The sequence below is a fragment of the Leuciscus leuciscus genome (genome assembly GCF_965113295.1).
Source record: "Leuciscus leuciscus genome assembly, chromosome: 11".
NCBI lineage: Eukaryota > Metazoa > Chordata > Actinopteri > Cypriniformes > Leuciscidae > Leuciscus > Leuciscus leuciscus.
In genome coordinates, this window is record NC_138735.1 from 905,975 (window position 1) to 929,533 (window position 23,559).

At 43.0% G+C, this 23,559-nt stretch overlaps 1 protein-coding gene across 6 annotated transcripts in view; it reads left to right on the top strand.

The window, feature by feature from the left end:
* Positions 1-22,029, top strand: part of tgfbr1b (transforming growth factor, beta receptor 1 b) — an 87,874-nt gene extending 65,845 nt beyond the window's left edge. For 2 of the 6 annotated variants that reach the window (XM_082184551.1, XM_082184552.1), the window contains 4 exons: positions 2,849-3,005; positions 5,176-5,300; positions 6,252-6,382; positions 15,327-22,029. In XM_082184551.1, the coding sequence (XP_082040677.1) occupies positions 2,849-3,005; positions 5,176-5,300; positions 6,252-6,382; positions 15,327-15,452 (539 nt within the window). In that variant the 3' untranslated portion in view covers positions 15,453-22,029. The remainder of the gene's footprint in view (positions 1-2,848; positions 3,006-5,175; positions 5,301-6,251; positions 6,383-15,326) is intronic. The other 4 variants (XR_014210039.1, XR_014210040.1, XR_014210041.1 and 1 more) reach the window with 4 other exon arrangements.
* The last annotated feature ends 1,530 nt before the right edge of the window (positions 22,030-23,559 follow it).

Below are 23,559 nucleotides of genomic sequence, written 5' to 3' on the forward strand. Positions count from 1 at the left end.
TGATCATGTCTGATGAGCTTCTGCTGATCATGTCTGATGAGCTTCTGTTGATCATGTCTGATGAGCTTCTGCTGATCATGTCTGATGAGCTTCGGTTGATCATGTCTGATGAGCTTCGGTTGATCATGTCTGATGAGCTTCTGTTGATCATGTCTGATGAGCTTCTGCTGATCATGTCTGATGAGCTTCTGCTGATCATGTCTGATGAGCTTCTGCTGATCATGTCTGATGAGCTTCTGCTGATCATGTCTGATGAGCTTCGGTTGATCATGTCTGATGAGCTTCTGCTGATCATGTCTGATGAGCTTCTGTTGATCATGTCTGATGAGCTTCTGTTGATCATGTCTGATGAGCTTCGGTTGATCATGTCTGATGAGCTTCTGTTGATCATGTCTGATGAGCTTCTGTTGATCATGTCTGATGAGCTTCGGTTGATCATGTCTGATGAGCTTCGGTTGATCATGTCTGATGAGCTTCTGCTGATCATGTCTGATGAGCTTCGGTTGATCATGTCTGATGAGCTTCTGTCGATCATGTCTGATGAGCTTCTGTCGATCATGTCTGATGAGCTTCGGTTGATCATGTCTGATGAGCTTCGGTTGATCATGTCTGATGAGCTTCTGTTGATCATGTCTGATGAGCTTCTGTTGATCATGTCTGATGAGCTTCGGTTGATCATGTCTGATGAGCTTCTGCTGATCATGTCTGATGAGCTTCGGTTGATCATGTCTGATGAGCTTCTGTTGATCATGTCTGATGAGCTTCTGCTGATCATGTCTGATGAGCTTCGGTTGATCATGTCTGATGAGCTTCTGCTGATCATGTCTGATGAGCTTCTGTTGATCATGTCTGATGAGCTTCTGTTGATCATGTCTGATGAGCTTCGGTTGATCATGTCTGATGAGCTTCTGTTGATCATGTCTGATGAGCTTCTGTTGATCATGTCTGATGAGCTTCGGTTGATCATGTCTGATGAGCTTCTGCTGATCATGTCTGATGAGCTTCGGTTGATCATGTCTGATGAGCTTCTGTTGATCATGTCTGATGAGCTTCTGCTGATCATGTCTGATGAGCTTCGGTTGATCATGTCTGATGAGCTTCTGTTGATCATGTCTGATGAGCTTCTGCTGATCATGTCTGATGAGCTTCTGTTGATCATGTCTGATGAGCTTCTGTTGATCATGTCTGATGAGCTTCTGCTGATCATGTCTGATGAGCTTCTGTTGATCATGTCTGATGAGCTTCTGCTGATCATGTCTGATGAGCTTCGGTTGATCATGTCTGATGAGCTTCTGCTGATCATGTCTGATGAGCTTCTGTTGATCATGTCTGATGAGCTTCTGTTGATCATGTCTGATGAGCTTCGGTTGATCATGTCTGATGAGCTTCTGTCGATCATGTCTGATGAGCTTCGGTTGATCATGTCTGATGAGCTTCTGTTGATCATGTCTGATGAGCTTCGGTTGATCATGTCTGATGAGCTTCTGTTGATCATGTCTGATGAGCTTCTGTTGATCATGTCTGATGAGCTTCTGTTGATCATGTCTGATGAGCTTCGGTTGATCATGTCTGATGAGCTTCGGTTGATCATGTCTGATGAGCTTCTGTTGATCATGTCTGATGAGCTTCTGTTGATCATGTCTGATGAGCTTCGGTTGATCATGTCTGATGAGCTTCGGTTGATCATGTCTGATGAGCTTCTGTTGATCATGTCTGATGAGCTTCGGTTGATCATGTCTGATGAGCTTCTGTTGATCATGTCTGATGAGCTTCTGTTGATCATGTCTGATGAGCTTCTGTTGATCATGTGTGATGAGCTTCTGTTGATCATGTCTGATGAGCTTCTGTTGATCATGTCTGATGAGCTTCTGTTGATCATGTGTGATGAGCTTCGGTTGATCATGTCTGATGAGCTTCTGTTGATCATGTCTGATGAGCTTCTGTTGATCATGTCTGATGAGCTTCGGTTGATCATGTCTGATGAGCTTCTGTTGATCATGTCTGATGAGCTTCGGTTGATCATGTCTGATGAGCTTCTGTTGATCATGTCTGATGAGCTTCTGTTGATCATGTCTGATGAGCTTCGGTTGATCATGTCTGATGAGCTTCGGTTGATCATGTCTGATGAGCTTCTGTTGATCATGTCTGATGAGCTTCGGTTGATCATGTCTGATGAGCTTCTGTTGATCATGTCTGATGAGCTTCGGTTGATCATGTCTGATGAGCTTCGGTTGATCATGTCTGATGAGCTTCGGTTGATCATGTCTGATGAGCTTCTGCTGATCATGTGTGATGAGCTTCTGTTGATCATGTCTGATGAGCTTCGGTTGATCATGTCTGATGAGCTTCTGTTGATCATGTCTGATGAGCTTCTGCTGATCATGTCTGATGAGCTTCTGCTGATCATGTCTGATGAGCTTCGGTTGATCATGTCTGATGAGCTTCTGCTGATCATGTCTGATGAGCTTCTGCTGATCATGTCTGATGAGCTTCGGTTGATCATGTCTGATGAGCTTCTGCTGATCATGTGTGATGAGCTTCTGTTGATCATGTCTGATGAGCTTCGGTTGATCATGTCTGATGAGCTTCTGTTGATCATGTCTGATGAGCTTCTGTTGATCATGTCTGATGAGCTCTAGATATGTTCCTGATCAGAGTTCATCTGTGGATTAAATCTGTTCGTCACGTGAAGCAGTCGTGGCTCTTCCGGAGACTCGGACTGAACCGCTCCAAAGTTGTGCTTGGATAAAAATCTCTCAGATTTCATTAAAGTTCTCTCAGTTGTGAAGGTGAAGGATGGCACTCTTCTCTTCAGCCTGTAATCTGGTGTTCCTGCGTTTGCTTCCAGGAAAGCCTGCTATCGCCCACAGGGATCTGAAGTCCAAGAACATACTGGTGAAGAAGAACGGGACGTGTTGCATCGCAGACCTGGGATTGGCCGTCCGCCACGACTCCGCCACCGACACCATCGACATCGCGCCCAATCACAGAGTGGGAACCAAACGGTGCGTTCTCCCATCACTCTTTCACTCTTCGGCTCATTGTCTACCCACAATGCATTAAAACCCAAGCAGTGATATGAAGAAGGGACACCAGTCAAAAGTTTAGGATCGGTAAGATTTATAATGTTTCTGAAAGAGTCTCTTCTGCTCATTAAAGCTGGTTTACTTGATCAAAAATACAGTAAAAACAGTGAAATATTATTATAATGTAATTCATCTGTTTTCTATGTGAATAAAGTGTAATTTATTCCTGTGATTAATGCTTTATATTCATCAAACAATCCCGAAATAAAAATCGAAATAACGGTTTTCAACACTGATAATAATCATAAATGTTTCTTGAGCATCAAATCATCATATTAGAATGATTCCTGAAGGATCATGTGACACTGACGACTGGAGTAATGATGCTTTGATCACAGGAATAAATTACACTTTACTATATATTCACATAGAGAACTTTAATCAGAGAAACACAGCTTTAGTGAGCAGAAGAGACTCTTTTAGAAACGTTTAAAATCTCAGCGCTCCTCAACCTCTGGCGGTGTGTGTCTCCTCAGCTCACGGCTCACAGCGAGCGCTTGTGTGTTAGCTTTAGCTTCAGGTGCGTTTGCTAAGTCATCTAACATCTAATGTTTTATTAAAGACTTTTAGGTTGTTTATTACTCAACTGAACTCGCAGTGCTCTGCCCTGTCTGATCATATTAGCAGTGTGTACTAGGGCTGTACTATTCGCATTTAGAATATTCATCAAATTAAAAAACAAAACAAAACAGCACATTCAAATGCAAAAACTGTTCATTACGCTGTGTGTTGAAGTGTGTTTTCTCAGGTTACTGATACACAAACACAGTGTTATGCACTATTCTAACCTAATTTTCCTAGCATGCACATTAAGGAAATTATATTTTATTCAAGAACAATTGTTTCAAAAGTTAATGCACTTTAAAAAGTGAATGTCATTTCATTTCAATAAAAGATGCGATGCTTGATTTGGTTTATATTTGCTTATTGCGCTCGCTTGAGCCCTCTTGTGGACACAGGAGACAGTACAGTACTTTTATCCTCTAACATCAAGTATTGCCTTTAGAATTAGAAATTATAATTCGAATTCTGCTAATATTTAAGAAAGAAATTTGAATTTAGCTTTTCAGCCATTTTGACAGCCCTGGTGTGTGTGTGTGTGTGTGTGTGTGTGTGTGTGTGTGTGTGTGTGTGTGTGTGTGTGTGTGTGTGTGTGTGTGTGTGTGTGTGTGTGTGTGTGTGTGTGTGTGTGTGTGTGTGTGTGTGTGTGTGTGTGTGTGTGTGTGTGTGTGTGAGTGGACATTTCATGATTCATCCGCTGTAATGTTCATGCCGCTGATGAAATTGCATCAAACTGAATTAACGCATTGGAAAGGAGCGATCTCTCGGTGTAAGTCCGCTTCTCTGCTGTTACGCTGTCGAGAGTAATCTGTGTTGTTTTATAAACCTCTTTGCCTACACTTTATTTTAAGATGTCCCTGTCACAGTGTAATTATACATTTAGAGACTGAGTAATAGTAATTAACAGCATGCACTGCATGAATATGCATCATTCACAGTCAATATTATAGTGTAAGAAAACACACTTTAAACACAAGTGTTAGAAACTCGTTTTCGTGCCGTAAATAAAACCAAATGTTACACAAACAAATGTAAAAACATTTTTTGTTTTATTTCTTATTTTAATTGATTATTTTATATTGTTTAATGAATTTTTATGCATTTCATTCCTTTGGTATGCACTTGTTTTTGTAGTAAAAATACATAATATTGACAATTTGAGGCTACAAGAGAAAATATGTTTTTCTTTTCCTGTTTTTATCCATTTTATTTTTAAATTGCAGAATATTTTGAACATACTACATTTTTTTAAGTAAGTAGGATCAAGTTTAAAGTGGAGGTAAAGCCTGTGAAGGTCAGGCTTCTCTGCTCTGTTCAATTTCACTTTAATTCTATATTGATTTGTTTTCTCACTGCCTTGAAAGCGTGTGGTTTCTCTCCTTCTCAGGGCATTTCTTTCATCCCTTGGTAAAAAGATGACAGTCAACCTTGAGAAACACCTTGTTTTTGTTTCATAGGTTCATAAATGTCTGGATTATGACTTTGCTTGATCAGATATGAAAGTGTTGTTCTCCGGTGTCGTTCACAGGTATATGGCCCCAGAAGTGCTCGACGACTCCATAAACATGAAGCACTTCGAGTCGTTCAAGCGGGCCGACATCTACGCCATGGGTCTGGTGTTCTGGGAGATCGCCAGCCGGTGTTCAATCGGAGGTATTCTCCAGCGCTAGTGTTCTGATGAAAGCAGACACGCTTTAATACACTTTAATACATGTACAGTCAGTCATTTAGCAGACGCCTTCGTCCAAAGAGACTTACAAATGAGGACCAAAGCCAGCAGTCGTCATGAAGAGGCAGAAACAACACAGGAAGTGCTCAAATACACAGTTCAGGCGTTGCTCAGAGTAGCGTAAAGCCCCTTTCACACAGAGATTCCGGAAAATACACGGATAAAGTGACCCGGGATTTGACCCAGGTTCGTCTGATTTTGGTTCATTCAGACACGTAAAGACACGTGACATCGATGTGACTTGTAATGTCTCAGCAGCGTCTTAAGTTTGCTTATGCTGCGATCTCTCTCTCTCTCTCTCTCTCTCTCTCTCTCTCTCTCTCTCTCTCTCTCTCTCTCTCTCTCTCTCTCTCGCTTGTGCATTTTTTTTCTCTGATTCGATCATAAAATTGCGCATTACGTAGCCTACCGTTTCACAGCTGGAGAACGAGCCCAGCTTCAGCGTCATCACTACGACACGGCATTGTTACGGCTTTTGTTCACACAGGGCGCGTTCCGGGACTGAACACGGCAATGTTACTAGGTCCCGACCCGGCATCGATCCCGGCATAAATCCAGGGTCGAGTTTGCGTTCACACAAAAGGCGCTCTGGCAATTTGCCGGCAATTTCCCGGGTTCAAAGCGCTGTGTGAAAGGGGCTATTGCCAGACAAGCGAGGGTTAGAGGAGGAAGGAAAGAATTAAAAACTAATAACCATTTTAGTTCTGCTGCTTAAATACATGATATATTCCCAGAGTTTCTTCATTCCCGTCCGACAGATCGAGGATTGTGTGTGTTGTGTTGTGTTGTGTTGTGTTGTGTTGTGTTGTGTTGTGTTGTGTTGTGTTGTGTTGTCGTCTGTGGTTTGATTTGTCCTCACACACACGTTTGCGCAGGCATTCACGAGGACTACCAGCTGCCGTACCACGACCTGGTCCAGTCAGACCCCTCGGTGGAGGAGATGAGGAGAGTCGTGTGTGAACAGAAGCTGAGACCCAACATTCCCAACCGGTGGCAGAGCTGCGAGGTGACACGTGCACTCACACACACACACACACACACACACACGCATACACACACACACACACACACACACACAAACACACACACACACACACACAAACACACACGCATACACACACACACACACACACACACACACACACACGCATACACACACACACACACACACACACACACACACACAAACACACACACACACACACACAAACACACACGCATACACACACACACACACACACACACACACACACACACGCATACACACACACACACACACACACACACACACACACACACGCATACACACACACACACACACACGCATACACACACACACGCATACACACACACTCACACACACACTCTCACTATAAGGGACAATGTATTGTTTCAAAAATAAAATAAAATAAATGTAACAAAAAATTATTGAATAAATATTTTTGGTTTATGGCCAAAACCTAATAATCATAAATCATATATAAAAAGGAAGATGACAGTCCGAAACAAAACAGTTCTAAAACATCCTCTCGCTCTGGAACCCGTTTCATTCCCCGTGTGGATCAATGAAGTGATTTCATCAGCGCACACACAGATCTCCCGCTGACATCCCACAATCCCACGGGATCCGCTGGAGAACCGGCCCGGCCCAGCTCGGGTTTCATCACTCCAGTCCGCTTCATTACTGGGAACGTGACACGACTCCATTAGATTATCCAGGATAACACAGGAATCTGAGAAACGTTTCTTCCTTCCGTTCGCTTTTAATCCTACAGCGTTTCCCTGCTTTACCACAGTAATAATGTGCAGATAATAGGCCTGATAGTGTATCGCTGGCACATCAGATGCTGTGTAACACAGTGTGTGCTTGTTATTATGGTGTGGCCTGTCAGATCTATCTGTGTTGGCCATTTCACACACGCATGAGACTTTAGCTTTCTCTGGCAGCGCAAACTCAAACACCGCCTGAAGGTCTCGACACTGCGGAAGATAAAACACGTGTTTCTAGGCGTTTCTAGCGTGTGTTTCTTGCGTGTGTTTCTAGCGTGTGTTTCTAGCGTGTGTTTCTAGCCGTGTGTTTCTAGCGTGTGTTTCTAGCGTGTGTTTCTAGCGTGTGTTTCTAGCGTGCGTTTCTAGCGTGCGTTTCTAGCGTGTGTTTCTAGCGTGCGTTTCTAGCGTGTGTTTCTAGCGTGCGTTTCTAGCGTGTGTTTCTAGTGTGCGTTTCTAGCGTGTGTTTCTAGCGTGCGTTTCTAGCGTGTGTTTCTAGCGTGCGTTTCTAGCGTGTGTTTCTAGCGTGCGTTTCTAGCGTGTGTTTCTAGCGTGCGTTTCTAGCGTGCGTTTCTAGCGTGTGTTTCTAGTGTGCGTTTCTAGCGTGTGTTTCTAGCGTGCGTTTCTAGGCGTTTCTAGCGTGTGTTTCTAGCGTGTGTTTCTAGTGTGCGTTTCTAGGCGTGTGTTTCTAGCATGTGTTTCTAGGCGTGTGTTTCTAGTGTGCGTTTCTAGCGTGTGTTTCTAGCGTGTGTTTCTAGCGTGTGTTTCTAGTGTGCGTTTCTAGCGTGTGTTTCTAGCGTGCGTTTCTAGCGTGTGTTTCTAGCGTGTGTTTCTAGCGTGTGTTTCTAGCGTGCGTTTCTAGCGTGTGTTTCTAGTGTGCGTTTCTAGCGTGTGTTTCTAGCGTGCGTTTCTAGGCGTTTCTAGCCGTGTGTTTCTAGCGTGTGTTTCTAGTGTGCGTTTCTAGCGTGTGTTTCTAGCGTGTGTTTCTAGGCGTTTCTAGCCGTGTGTTTCTAGCGTGTGTTTCTAGGTGTGTGTTTCTAGTGTGCGTTTCTAGTGTGCGTTTCTAGCGTGCGTTTCTAGCGTGTGTTTCTAGCGTGCGTTTCTAGCGTGTGTTTCTAGCGTGTGTTTCTAGCGTGTGTTTCTAGCGTGCGTTTCTAGCGTGCGTTTCTAGCGTGCGTTTCTAGTGTGCGTTTCTAGCGTGTGTTTCTAGTGTGCGTTTCTAGGCGTGTGTTTCTAGCATGTGTTTCTAGGCGTGTGTTTCTAGCGTGTGTTTCTAGGCGTGTGTTTCTAGCGTGTGTTTCTAGTGTGCGTTTCTAGGCGTTTCTAGCGTGTGTTTCTAGCGTGTGTTTCTAGCGTGTGTTTCTAGCGTGTGTTTCTAGCGTGCGTTTCTAGTGTGCGTTTCTAGCGTGTGTTTCTAGCGTGTGTTTCTAGCGTGCGTTTCTAGAGTGCGTTTCTAGCGTGCGTTTCTAGCGTGCGTTTCTAGCGTGCGTTTCTAGTGTGCGTTTCTAGCGTGTGTTTCTAGCGTGTGTTTCTAGTGTGCGTTTCTAGCGTGTGTTTCTAGTGTGCGTTTCTAGCGTGTGTTTCTAGCGTGTGTTTCTAGTGTGCGTTTCTAGCGTGTGTTTCTAGCGTGTGTTTCTAGCGTGCGTTTCTAGGCGTTTCTAGCCGTGCGTTTCTAGCGTGTGTTTCTAGCGTGTGTTTCTAGGCGTTTCTAGCCGTGTGTTTCTAGCGTGTGTTTCTAGGTGTGTGTTTCTAGCGTGCGTTTCTAGCGTGTGTTTCTAGCGTGTGTTTCTAGCGTGTGTTTCTAGCGTGCGTTTCTAGCGTGTGTTTCTAGCGTGTGTTTCTAGCGTGCGTTTCTAGCGTGCGTTTCTAGCATGTGTTTCTAGCGTGCGTTTCTAGTGTGCGTTTCTAGCGTGTGTTTCTAGTGTGCGTTTCTAGGCGTGTGTTTCTAGCGTGTGTTTCTAGCATGTGTTTCTAGGCGTGTGTTTCTAGCGTGTGTTTCTAGGCGTGTGTTTCTAGCGTGTGTTTCTAGCGTGCGTTTCTAGGCGTTTCTAGCGTGTGTTTCTAGCGTGTGTTTCTAGCGTGTGTTTCTAGGCGTTTCTAGCGTGTGTTTCTAGCGTGTGTTTCTAGCGTGTGTTTCTAGCGTGCGATCTAGCGTGCGTTTTTAGCGTGCGTTTCTAGCGTGTGTTTCTAGGCGTTTCTAGCGTGTGTTTCTAGCGTGTGTTTCTAGCGTGCGTTTCTAGCGTGTGTTTCTAGCATGTTTCTAGCGTGTGTTTCTAGGCGTTTCTAGCGTGTGTTTCTAGCGTGTGTTTCTAGCGTGTGTTTCTAGCGTGCGTTTCTAGGCGTTTCTAGCGTGTGTTTCTAGCGTGTGTTTCTAGCGTGTGTTTCTAGCGTGTGTTTCTAGTGTGCGTTTCTAGTGTGCGTTTCTAGGCGTTTCTAGCGTGTGTTTCTAGCGTGTGTTTCTAGCGTGCGTTTCTAGGCGTTTCTAGCCGTGTGTTTCTAGCGTGTGTTTCTAGTGTGCGTTTCTAGCGTGTGTTTCTAGCGTGTGTTTCTAGGCGTTTCTAGCCGTGTGTTTCTAGCGTGTGTTTCTAGGTGTGTGTTTCTAGTGTGCGTTTCTAGCGTGCGTTTCTAGCGTGTGTTTCTAGCGTGCGTTTCTAGCGTGCGTTTCTAGCGTGTGTTTCTAGCGTGTGTTTCTAGCGTGCGTTTCTAGCGTGCGTTTCTAGCGTGTGTTTCTAGGCGTTTCTAGCGTGTGTTTCTAGCGTGTGTTTCTAGCGTGTGTTTCTAGCGTGCGATCTAGCGTGCGTTTTTAGCGTGCGTTTCTAGCGTGTGTTTCTAGGCGTTTCTAGCGTGTGTTTCTAGCGTGTGTTTCTAGCGTGCGTTTCTAGCGTGTGTTTCTAGCATGTTTCTAGCGTGTGTTTCTAGGCGTTTCTAGCGTGTGTTTCTAGCGTGTGTTTCTAGCGTGTGTTTCTAGCGTGCGTTTCTAGGCGTTTCTAGCGTGTGTTTCTAGCGTGTGTTTCTAGCGTGTGTTTCTAGCGTGTGTTTCTAGTGTGCGTTTCTAGTGTGCGTTTCTAGGCGTTTCTAGCGTGTGTTTCTAGCGTGTGTTTCTAGCGTGCGTTTCTAGGCGTTTCTAGCCGTGTGTTTCTAGCGTGTGTTTCTAGTGTGCGTTTCTAGCGTGTGTTTCTAGCGTGTGTTTCTAGGCGTTTCTAGCCGTGTGTTTCTAGCGTGTGTTTCTAGCGTGTGTTTCTAGCGTGCGTTTCTAGGCGTTTCTAGCCGTGTGTTTCTAGCGTGTGTTTCTAGTGTGCGTTTCTAGCGTGTGTTTCTAGCGTGTGTTTCTAGGCGTTTCTAGCCGTGTGTTTCTAGCGTGTGTTTCTAGCGTGTGTTTCTAGCGTGCGTTTCTAGGCGTTTCTAGCCGTGTGTTTCTAGCGTGTGTTTCTAGTGTGCGTTTCTAGCGTGTGTTTCTAGCGTGTGTTTCTAGGCGTTTCTAGCCGTGTGTTTCTAGCGTGTGTTTCTAGCGTGTGTTTCTAGCGTGCGTTTCTAGGCGTTTCTAGCCGTGTGTTTCTAGCGTGTGTTTCTAGTGTGCGTTTCTAGCGTGTGTTTCTAGCGTGTGTTTCTAGGCGTTTCTAGCCGTGTGTTTCTAGCGTGTGTTTCTAGGTGTGTGTTTCTAGTGTGCGTTTCTAGCGTGCGTTTCTAGCGTGTGTTTCTAGCGTGCGTTTCTAGCGTGCGTTTCTAGCGTGTGTTTCTAGCGTGTGTTTCTAGCGTGCGTTTCTAGCGTGCGTTTCTAGCGTGCGTTTCTAGCATGTGTTTCTAGCGTGCGTTTCTAGTGTGCGTTTCTAGCGTGTGTTTCTAGTGTGCGTTTCTAGGCGTGTGTTTCTAGCATGTGTTTCTAGGCGTGTGTTTCTAGCGTGTGTTTCTAGGCGTGTGTTTCTAGCGTGTGTTTCTAGTGTGCGTTTCTAGGCGTTTCTAGCGTGTGTTTCTAGCTTGTGTTTCTAGCGTGTGTTTCTAGCGTGTGTTTCTAGTGTGCGTTTCTAGCGTGTGTTTCTAGCGTGCGTTTCTAGCGTGCGTTTCTAGCGTGCGTTTCTAGCGTGTGTTTCTAGCGTGCGTTTCTAGCGTGTGTTTCTAGCGTGCGTTTCTAGGCGTTTCTAGCCGTGTGTTTCTAGCGTGTGTTTCTAGTGTGCGTTTCTAGCGTGTGTTTCTAGCGTGTGTTTCTAGGCGTTTCTAGCGTGTGTTTCTAGGTGTGTGTTTCTAGTGTGCGTTTCTAGCGTGTGTTTCTAGCGTGTGTTTCTAGCGTGTGTTTCTAGCGTGCGTTTCTAGCGTGTGTTTCTAGCGTGTGTTTCTAGCGTGTGTTTCTAGCGTGCGTTTCTAGCGTGCGTTTCTAGCGTGCGTTTCTAGCATGTGTTTCTAGCGTGCGTTTCTAGTGTGCGTTTCTAGCGTGTGTTTCTAGTGTGCGTTTCTAGGCGTGTGTTTCTAGCGTGTGTTTCTAGCATGTGTTTCTAGGCGTGTGTTTCTAGCGTGTGTTTCTAGGCGTGTGTTTCTAGCGTGTGTTTCTAGTGTGCGTTTCTAGGCGTTTCTAGCGTGTGTTTCTAGCGTGTGTTTCTAGCGTGTGTTTCTAGGCGTTTCTAGCGTGTGTTTCTAGCGTGTGTTTCTAGCGTGTGTTTCTAGCGTGCGATCTAGCGTGCGTTTTTAGCGTGCGTTTCTAGCGTGTGTTTCTAGGCGTTTCTAGCGTGTGTTTCTAGCGTGTGTTTCTAGCGTGCGTTTCTAGCGTGTGTTTCTAGCATGTTTCTAGCGTGTGTTTGTAGCGTGTGTTTCTAGCGTGCGTTTCTAGGCGTTTCTAGCGTGTGTTTCTAGCGTGTGTTTCTAGCGTGCGTTTCTAGGCGTTTCTAGCGTGTGTTTCTAGCGTGTGTTTCTAGCGTGTGTTTCTAGCGTGCGTTTCTAGTGTGCGTTTCTAGGCGTTTCTAGCGTGTGTTTCTAGCGTGTGTTTCTAGCATGTTTCTAGCGTGTGTTTCTAGCGTGTGTTTCTAGCGTGCGTTTCTAGCGTGCGTTTCTAGCGTGTGTTTCTAGCATGTGTTCCTAGCGTGCGTTTCTAGCGTGCGTTTCTAGCATGCGTTTCTAGCGTGCGGTTCTAGCGTGCGTTTCTAGCGTGCGTTTCTAGTAGGCGTTTCTAGCGTGTGTTTCTAGCGTGTGTTTCTAGGCGTTTCTAGGCGTTTCTAACGTGTGTTTCTAGCGTGTGTTTCTAGCGTGTGTTTCTAGCGTGCGTTTCTAGGCGCTTCTAGCGTGTGTTTCTAGCGTGTGTTTCTAGCGTGTGTTTCTAGTGTGTGTTTCTAGTGTGTGTTTCTAGCGTGTGTTTCTAGCGTGTGTTTCTAGCGTGCGTTTCTAGCGTGTGTTTCTAGCGTGTGTTTCTAGGCGTTTCTAGCGTGTGTTTCTAGCGTGCGTTTCTAGGCGTGTGTTTCTAGGCGTTTCTAGCGTGTGTTTCTAGGCGTTTCTAGCGTGTGTTTAGCGTGCGTTTCTAGCGTAACTCCGCTGCATCACGAATCACATCTAATGTTTGGCCTAGCGTTTTAAGCAGATGGTATTTCTGCATTCTGCTCTGGTTTACTGGTTAGCCTGAACATGAACAGGAGGTTTGTGTCTTTAGGAAATGTTTTGTTCCCCAGTGCAGCGTAAAGCCTGAGACTGTATCAGGATAGACAAGATGCGACTTATCCTTATAAGGGGTTTGATGGCTTGGGTCCAACAAAAGAGGCTAAAATTAACTGTTGGGGCGTCATTAAGTACATACAGCAAGCCGTGTTAATTATACATATAATTAACATTTAAGCAGCAATTACAGCAATGTTAAGGACATTTATTTTCACCTGCCACCAAATAGAGGCAAAAAAGTCACGTTTGTCTAAAAAAGATTGATGGATGTCAGTCCTAGTTATTAATGTTTAAAGGGCATTCAAATGTTTCTGCAACATTCAACTGAATATTTTCATCGTCTGCCTTTAAATAAATGCAAACAAGTCACATTTGACCAAAACTCTTTAAGATTCTCAGCGGGTGTTTGTCATCAGTGATCATAAAGTACATAAAGCAAAGTTTTAATTCTACTTAATAACATTGAAACATCATTTAAAAAAAAAATTTTGATCTGCAACGTCAACTAAAAGATCAAACTAAACTAAAAGAGTCTCATTTGTGTAAAAACTCGTTAAATATCCAGTTGATGTCTTTGTGTTGCATTAGTCGAAAGTCTTGTAACAAGCTTGTTAAAACTCCGTCTGTTCCAGGCTGTTAGATGACCTGACCTCAATAACAAGCAAATTCAAAGCAGGTCTGTTGTTAATAACCTCTTCAAGAAGCTAAATTTGCACTTTCATCATGTAAGCGGACTCAGTAATGCATGCTTAAAGCTGTGTCTTCCTCCTCAAGGCGGGTGACCTTCCATAACTGTGCAGTTGTTTTGATTTGGTGAGCAGCTAAATGAAATAAATTATGGTTTTGTGCATAAATGGCTCTATCTCGACAGTCTAAAGCAGAAACAGAAATGATGTGATTTGCATTCTGTGTAAAACGTTCCCCCTGAGAGCGAATGTGGGTGTCAGTGATTACCCCTGCGAGAGCTCAGATCTCTTCGGAGGTGGTTTGGTACTTCATACGCTGGTAACTGTGTGCCGAGTATAAAACTGCAGCTATTTGCTCTTTTACTTGCTTGGTCTAATTTGTAAGTAATACATTTCCCAGCGATGAGTAAATGCGGTGAAGCTTCAATTCACCAAGTGCACTTAGAGGATTTCTGCTGAAGTCACTGGCAGACGATGTGCAAATAAATGTCTAAAGGGGCGTATTTGTATGTAGGCCTATTCTAGCGTTTCTCAGATGGCATGAGCTTCACAGTAGGACGAAAACACTGATTTGACACTGCTGAAGTGAATTCAACATTACAATAGAAACTACATATTAAAGTACTTTGAAATTTGTCTGGACACACGTCACTGAATCTGTTTCTCATGAGCTAAACACCTTAAACTTTTAATGGGCCCTGATTTTCTGTGTTTTTTTCTAGAAAGTAAAGAGAAAGTAAAGTCTTAAAACACTTTTCACATTCTGAATAGTTTTTTAAAATGTATTTTTTAACAATGTGCAACAGTGTATTTTTTAAAGGAATAGATATTCGCAATTTTTACCACATCGTACTGTATTGTTTAATAGCATTCTGTAATGACAGTAATGGAAACAACATTTTGTATAAATCACAGCTTGATTGGAAATGATACAAAAAAAACTATTTTGCAAACATGCTATTTACTTTATAACATAGCTGATACCGATATGGTGGCCGATAGGGGTGTAACAATATATGGCAATACAAAAATATGTATCGTGGATAGTGACAAAATGATTCATAGATAGTTCACCCAAACTGAAAAATTACTGTGATAAAATGTACATTTACAGAGTTTTCGTGTCAGTACTACATTAAACTACTAGATATAATGTTGAATATAATGTATAATGATGCAATGGGGGAATATTTGTGGGTCCTGATAATGCCAAATGTCTGATGTTACCAGTAATAAGTGGCCGACATTATTTAAAATATATCTAGTCAGTGAACGAGTGCAAGCATATTCATCTAAAATAATTCTGTATTTTCAGCTTCAGAATCATTTATATTTTTATTCTGGTGTCTTTATTGTCCTGTGCATTTGGGTTTCCAGCACCAAGTCCAAGCGTATTCATTCACACCTAATTTACATTTTACATAACATTTAAGACATATGTCTTAGAGTATCGCAATAATATTGTATCATGAGTTCAGTATCGTGATATGTATCGAATCGTGACATGAGGGTATCATTACACCCCTAGTGGCCGATATATCGTGCATCCCTACTGTACATCACAATGTTATTATTATGATTATAGTTTTAATTCATGGTTTTGTGATGTTTCTTTTAATAGTCTGGATTTGGGACGAGGGTAAAACAATAAAATCTATTCAGGACACATTTGAAAAGTAACTAAAGTAAATGATGAATGCATGATAAAAAAAGCTTTCCAGGATAGTTTTAATGTGACCTTCAGTCTTATAAAGAATCCACCCCTGAGAAACTGAATCCCGTACGAGCCCCCGATAAAGCTCCTGCCCATTGTAAAGGTGATGCTTGATTTCTCATGTGTTTTCCCTGTCTCTGGTTGTGCAGGCTCTGCGTGTGATGGCCAAGATCATGAGGGAATGCTGGTACGCGAACGGAGCCGCTCGCCTCACCGCCCTGCGCATCAAGAAGACCTTATCTCAGCTCAGCCAGCAGGAGGGCATCAAGATGTAGACCATTACACTGATCACACACCTGTCATCACCACCACACCATTATCCTGTATTACTGCATCACCTCTGTCTCCAGAGAGGACACCAGCACTTTCAATGAAGTGTCGGTTCGTTTCTGCATCCTTTGCCTCGGTCTTAAATCCCGCCTGGACTTCGACGTGGGAATAAAACACGGACTTCATGATGAAATAACCCACACACACGCGTGTCCAGCCGGTGCCGTTGATGTTCTGGGGTCTCATTCTCAACAGATACTCCAACGAAAGTGCTACCTAAGAAGGATTCTTTAATTATTTATACGGTTTTTGTTCAGTGGCCGGGTTGATTTGAAGTTTTTGGTTTGTTTTCTCTGTCTTCGAGAGAAATGACCTCGTGTTTAGTTTCCGCTCATCACTGCAGTTCTTCAGGTCAGTCTAACTGTTGTTTTTTTGGTTCTGTTTTTGCAAAAACAAAACTGGGCACGACCTCATTCAGTCTTGGCGAACATGCTGCGACATATGCAATATAGATGAAACGTATCTACTTTATATTTTTTACTGCTCTGCTACAACAACTTCGATGACAACCATGCCTTCCAAGCCAGGTGTTACCAGAAAGTGCCACTGCTTCGAACCAACCAACTCTCCCTCATGGTGTGATCGGCCGTCGGTCTGAGCGCATCGAGTCCGGCTTTCTTCGGGAACGTCTCTTATGCACAACGAGGAAGAGTGGGCCGCCACACTCCAATTAGCTGGTGCCATGCTTCATCTTCTGCCTCTTTATCGTCTTCATTGATGCAGCACTGAGGGATGTAACAACAACCCAGACCTCTTCATGTTACAGCTTGTTTTATGGAGCAATGTGTGTTTTCACACTGGGAATCTGAAGCGTCGGACGGGCCGCCTTCGGTCGGAGGAAACTAACCACGAGTTAAATGGACTGAAGAAAACATACAGCAAGTGGACAACATCGAAAGCAAAAATACTGCGACAAAATCGCGAAACTGAAAGTTGCCCAGTGAAAACATGATCGTTTCTTTCTCGGAGCGCGGAGACGGCGAGGGACATTAATATAGCAAATGGATATTTACTAAGCCATAGGTTTTCCAACATTTTTTGGCAACTTTTTTTAATAGAATGTCAATGAGAAAAAATATCAAGGACTGCTTTAAAACTCTTTTGAGCAAGCCTTAAGGGACCAATCGATTATGTGGAGGTTGTTCGTGTTTGTGTGCGTTGGAGCTGACTGTAATAGCGTGGTAGGATCAGTACTGTGTGTAACCCAATACATAAATGTAGCAGTTGTGTGAACCGCCACCCAAACAAGCGTTGCCGTGTAGAGATATCAGATCGTGCTGTTTCCCAGAGCTGCGCTCACAGATGAAGAACGGCACGCTCAACGAGCTTCTGTCGACTTTACTTTCTCAAGGTATCGGTTTCTGCTGCTTATTTAAGCATGTACGTAACTTCAGAGTTTCTTTTTATGATGTGCATCTATACTTTAGACACTTTTTCTAATGGACAAACGTCGCCGGTGACCTTTCAGTGATCTTTATAGTCAGATTAGAAACCCTTCAGGAAAGGAATATCACAGATTCAATGCAGGTTAAGCTCAATCGATGAGATAACGTTGATTACCATAAAACAAAGATAGATTTTTCTATTGTTTTCTTTAATTAAAGCAAAAATGGATGTTAAAATGAGGCACTTGAAATGGAAGTGAATGTTTTGAGGATTTAAAAGCAAAAATTTATAATGCATTTATATTTGTTCATCTGTATTATTTGAGTTGTAAATGGTTATTTTAGGTTACATTGTCATGGCATTGGATATAACTTTACACAGAAATAGTCATATTTTATTAATATTCCCACTCTAACATCGTGTAAACACACATATTGAGCATGTTTACACACACACACCAATACGCTGATAACTACCAAAATCAGTTTATTTATGGGTTTGCATGTAAGCCAATAACCCAGCGATGCAAGAAAACCATTTATCAGGACTTTAAAAACAAAAACAGGTGATTTAATAATGTGCAAAAGTATTATGCTGAAGTGTTTATGACTCAGGGTTTCTGCTTATTAAACTGAACCTGCACGTGAACGCTTCATTGCCTTTAACGATGGATTGGCTTCATTCATTTCCACCGGTAGTGTCTCACTGTCACGAGTTTCTAAAAGAAAAGGAGATATTAATCTGTGTGGTAATGACTCAGAAGCCGTCGATTGAGTGTAACTCGCATTGGACCTGGAATATTCTTTTTTTAATGAAAATATGTGGATGTGTTCAGCAATAACTGCGTGTTTAGCATGTTGTTTGCTCAGGCTATAGGGTTTCCTCTCCTCTGATGGCCAGACGTCGCTGCTATGCATCTCGAGTCTCCACACGCTAGCCTCTCACGTCGAGCCGATCACGCTCTCCAGACTCTGTCTCTGTGCAGTGTGACGCCGCCGGCTGGGAATGCTGAAGGGAAAGAAATACGACTCGTTCCTCCTTTCCTTTTAACCCAATTGATTTATACAGTCTGTGTATTTTAAATAATCCCAGTTCTGCTGAGTTTTAGAACTTGTTGGAGATGGCATTAGTGTGAGGAAACCGTGTCGGTCGTTTGGATGGACAGTAGAGTATTAATGTGTGTTGAATTCAGTGAATTAATGAATGAACGAATGACTGAATGAATGAATGAATGACTCCTGCTACACATTGAAATGCAAAATGTGTGTGTGTGGAGGTAGTGTCTATAGATGTGTAAATGTATATAAATATGTATGTATATCTGTCAGGCTGGTGTACAGTTTGTTAACAGAAAATCTGGAAGGAAGAAGTGTAAATTAAACTCAAAAAAGCAGATAGAGACAGTAGTCGGAGGAAAAGAGCTCAAAGGGAAAGATCCGGGCTCGTCTGAGGGAACGCGAGGTAATCTGGCTTCAACAAATTTAAAGGAATAGTTCAACCAAAAATGAAAATGATCTCATGCCGTTCCAAACCTGTAAGATTAATCCAGGGAGTATTGCTGAAGCTTCATCTTTACATGCAATTTAAATGATCTAAGATTGTAGCTTTCAAGAACGGGACTGTAAAAGCGTCGCACGACTCGTGTACGATATTACAACTCCAACACTTTATTTTACAGTGTCCTTGTTACATATGTTACATGTACTTACCATAGTAATAACAGTAAATTCTGCATAATTACATGCAACTAACCCTCAACCAAACCCTAATCCAAAGTACATGTTGTAAATGAATATTACTCAGTACTTAAATGTATAATTACACTGTAACGACGACACCTTAAAATAAAGTGTAACCCAAATGTGTGTTAGCACTGGAAATCAACAAACCCAGACTTGGCTTGGAGAAGTCGAGTCTCCTTCATCTATACAGCGCTTTAACAGTATAGACCGTTTCACAGCAGCTTTACAGTGATAATAGGAGATTACAGTAACAGAGATTGTTTAGGCTTTACAGCAGATCTAGAATAAAGTTATTGTCCAGATAAAGATATAGTTATTAACTTAGCGGCCGCTAACACACACCGTTCTAACTGAAGACAGAAACTTTAATGTGTTCTGGATGTTCGAGAACACAAACCTTGAAACGATTCCAAGAAGCAGCGATAGTTCTGCGAAGGAATCATATTTGATCCAGTGTTTAATCGGAGTGATTAGACTCAGTTTCAGCCGTTCACTGTGAATGGAAAAGAGCAGCCAGCACATTCTCCAAAATATCTCTTTCAGTTTTCAGTGGTTTGGAACAACCTGTGATCATCTTCATCATCGGCTGAAGCGTTCTACTCTCGTATGTGGGCTTTCACATCTTAAATCACCAGCATTTGATTTCAGATTCACACACATCTCCATCCAGGGGTTTCTTTAGAGACATGCAGGACTCGGCTCTAAACCTCCAGCGCCTCGCTCCCGATCAGTGTAGTTCCAGCTCTCCATGTCGGACCCGGAGAGCCTCGCTCCTGATGAGTGTAGCTGCTGTTCTCCATGTCGGATCCGGGAGCGCCTCGCTCCTGATCAGTGTAGCTGCTGTTCTCCATGTCGGATCCGGAGCGCCTCGCTCCTAATCAGTGTAGCTTCTGTTCTCCATGTCGGATCCGGGAGCGCCTCGCTCCTGATCAGTGTAGCTGCTGTTCTCCATGTCGGATCCGGGAACGCCTCGCTCCCGATCAGTGTAGTTCCAGCTCCTCATGTCGGGTCCGGGAGCGCCTCGCTCCTGATCAGTGTAGCTCCTGTTCTCCATGTCGGATCCGGAGCGCCTCGCTCCTAATCAGTGTAGCTCCTGTTCTCCATGTCGGATCCGGAGCGCCTCGCTCCTGATCAGTGTAGCTTCTGTTCTCCATGTCGGATCCGGAGCGCCTCACTCCTGATCAGTGTAGCTCCAACTCTCCATGTCGGATCCGGGAGTGCCTCGTTTTAGATCAGTGTAGCTCCAGTTCTCCATGTCGGATCCGGGAGCGCCTCGCTCTAGATCAGTGTAGCTCCAGCTCTCCATGTCGGATCCGGGAGCGAGGTGTTCCCGATCAGTGTAGCTCCTGTTCTCCATGTCGGATACAGGAACGAGGCATTCCCAATCAGTGTAGCTCCAGCTCTCCATGTCGGATCCGGGAGCGAGGTGTTCCCGATCAGTGTAGCTCCAGCTCTCCATGTCAGATCCAGAGCGAGGCGTTCCTGATCAGTGTAGCTCCAGCTCTCCATGTCGGATCCGGGAGCGAGGTGTTCCCGATCAGTGTAGCTCCAGCTCTCCATGTCAGATCCAGAGCGAGGCGTTCCTGATCAGTGTAGCTCCAGCTCTCCATGTCGGATCCGGGAGCGAGGCATTCCCGATCAGTGTAGCTCCAGCTCTCCATGTCAGATCCAGAGCGAGGCGTTCCTGATCAGTGTAGCTCCAGCTCTCCATGTCGGATCCGGGAGCGAGGTGTTCCCGATCAGTGTAGCTCCAGCTCTCCATGTCGGATCCGGGAGCGAGGCGTTCCCGATCAGTGTAGCTCCAGCTCTCCATGTCGGATCCAGAGCGAGGCGTTCCTGATCAGTGTAGCTCCAGTTCTCCATGTCGGATCCGGAGCGAGGTGGTGAAGTCCAGTCCAGTGTTGCCAGATTGGAAATGTCCAAGTGTCGTAACAGAAGCTCAAAACTATCGTATTTGGAAGAAAATGATCGTACATGATTCAGACGTACAGAATACAGCTATTTATTGACCAACAACTTTTTTTTTTTGGACCAACCACCATCATTTGAAGTGTCTCACAATTCTGAAATTATCGTACATTATGGGACTTTTTTCATTATTGATCGTACAGAGGTCAAAATTATCGTACGTCTGGCAACACTGGTCGAGTCTGAGCTCTTGTTGAAGAGGTTTGATTGACAGCGGCTCTCGTTGCAGAGGTTTGATTGACAGCGGCTGTATTTCCAGTAGCCAGACGCTTGAAAGATGATCATGTGCCCTTAAACGACCCAGAAAACCTGTGGCTTTTCATTAACGAGCCTGTGATTCTGTACATGATGCAGTTTCACACTATTATGCACAAAATGTGTCAGTTCTTCACTAATTAACACAAGCACGATCCAGTCGAGGCCGCGTCTCACCCAAACCTGACAGACGTGAATGTTAATAGCGCGGCTATTCGCATAATTTCACTAAATGTCAGGCATTTTTAAGGAGGTGTGATGAAAACACACGGGTCTTTTACTCATTTATGCAAATGTATTTGTTCACACAGACCTCAAGCTCTTCGCGAGCACTCGTCATGATTCTACAGTTTAATTACACAGCTATGCTCTTATACGGACACTGTGAGACAGACCCATGAGGGACGGTGGCCCGGCAGCACCAAAAGCCCTGGAGAACTGTGGGTCGTTTAAGGGCAGAAGAGTTTTACCCATGGTGCATTTCACCTGGGGACGGAAGTGGAAAGCTTTATCGTGTTTTATTTGGTGCCTACGTTTGACTATATTTAGTTTTTTTTATTCCACTTAGAACGATGCACTGCATGGGACGTATTTCTAATGTTTGCATCACTTGCTTTTTAAAAAAAAAGAAAGAAAAAAAACATAAAAAATTACAATAACAAGTTTTAGAAAGGTCAAAAACTCCTGAGAAAAAAATACCTCTCCTTCTCCGAAGACCAATGTGTTCATACCTCAGTGTATATAAGTGACTTCTTTTGAAATAAATGCCGTTTATGTCGCTGGTACCTGTCATTGTGTTACTGTACTCTTGTCCGAACAGTATATTCCTCCTTTAAACCATTATTTGGTTTTGTTATTTTCTCTTTTGTTTTTTTGTTCTGTATGAATTACAAGTGCTTTACTGATGTCACTCTGTCCTTCAACGCCTCCTCAGCTGTATAGAAATGCCTTGTACTGTTTCTTTTCCAAAAAATAACAAAAGAAGAAAAAAAACGCAGGAGCTGAGATGTGTGTGTGTGCGTTACACACGCCGCGCTTCATTTCTAAAGCATTATGTATCGACTTTTTCTAGTGTGTACAGAAGAACTGCATAGGATCATAGAGTGAAGATCATGTTCTTGCTAACATAGTGGATAGAGATGGTGTGAATAAAACACATGTGGAGACTTTAGACGCCTGTTTCTGGTTCATTTCTGTCCCTTCCTGTGTGTGTGTGTGTGTGTGTGTGTGTATTTATTTATTTAGTTATTTACTTACTTACTTTATATATTTATTTACTTTATTTATTTAATTTTTTTCTCCAAACAATAATCACTGTTTATTTAATTCAGAAAAAGCGAAGCGTAATAATATTAATAATGTAAAGTGTGATTTTAAGTATAATAATACTTTTAAAATAAGTTTTTGTATTTATTTGTAAAACCTTCTTTATTTGTATTATTATTATTATTTTAAGTTTTATCACTTCTATATTTTATGAAAAGTATTTCAAAGGAATGAGTAAAAATACAGGACTCCCAAAAATGAGATGAGAGAGGAGTTCAAAAACTATATTTTAATGACTGAACACATTAAATGCACATTAAGTAGTTCCAGTCAGAATCACCGTTCAATATTAATGCGCTGCTGTCACTGAAACACACACACACACACACACACACACACACACAGAGAAACTCATCAACGTCGATATTAATTAATAAACCTCGCTACTGAATCACTACATTATATTTCTGAGTAATGTCGCTGTTTTTGAAGTAATTAAACTCACAGATTCATTATTAGTAGAGAGACGCTGGACAGATGCAGATAATTCACACACACACACACACACACACACACTCACATCTCTCTCTCTCCTGATCGATAATTAATTCAAGTAAATGCATTCTTCCGCACTTCTGTGTCTGATTAAAAGTGGACAGAATGCCAGATCTACTGATGAACAAACATTAGTTCTGCAAACATCAGTAACGGCTTCATGCTGTCAGCTCTGCTAATGAGCGTGGTATAAGCGGAGTAATCCACGGCTAGCTGAGATTATGATTATACCTTATTGTATACGCGGTTTCTGCTAATCAAAAGAGTAGCTAAACGTTATATCAGTGAAGTGTTGCTTCAGTCGTTCTCTTCAGAGCTGAAGGATGACTGGAGGAGGAGGAACATCTGGAGCAGAGAGAAGCATCACATCCAGAAGCACGTCAGGAAGGAGTTATGCTTTTACTGTACATGTTCATGTCAGGAAGGAGTTACAGTGGGTACGGAAAGTATTCAGACCCCCTTAAATTTTCACTCTTTGTTATATTGCAGCCATTTGCTAAAATCATTTAAGTTCTTTTTTTTCCCTCATTATTGTACACACAGCACCCCATATTGACAGAAAAACACAGAATTGTTGACATTTTTGCACATTTATTAAAAAAGAAAAACTGAAATATCACATGGTCCTAAGTATTCAGACCCTTCGCTGTGACACTCATATATTTAACTCAGGTGCTGTCCATTTCTTCTGATCATCCTTGAGATGGTTCTACACCTTCATTTGAGTCCAGCTGTGTTTGATTATACTGATTGGACTTGATTAGGAAAGCCACACACATGTCTATATAAGACCTTACAGCTCACAGTGCATGTCAGAGCAAATGAGAATCATGAGGTCAAAGGAACTGCCTGAAGAGCTCAGAGACAGAATTGTGGCAAG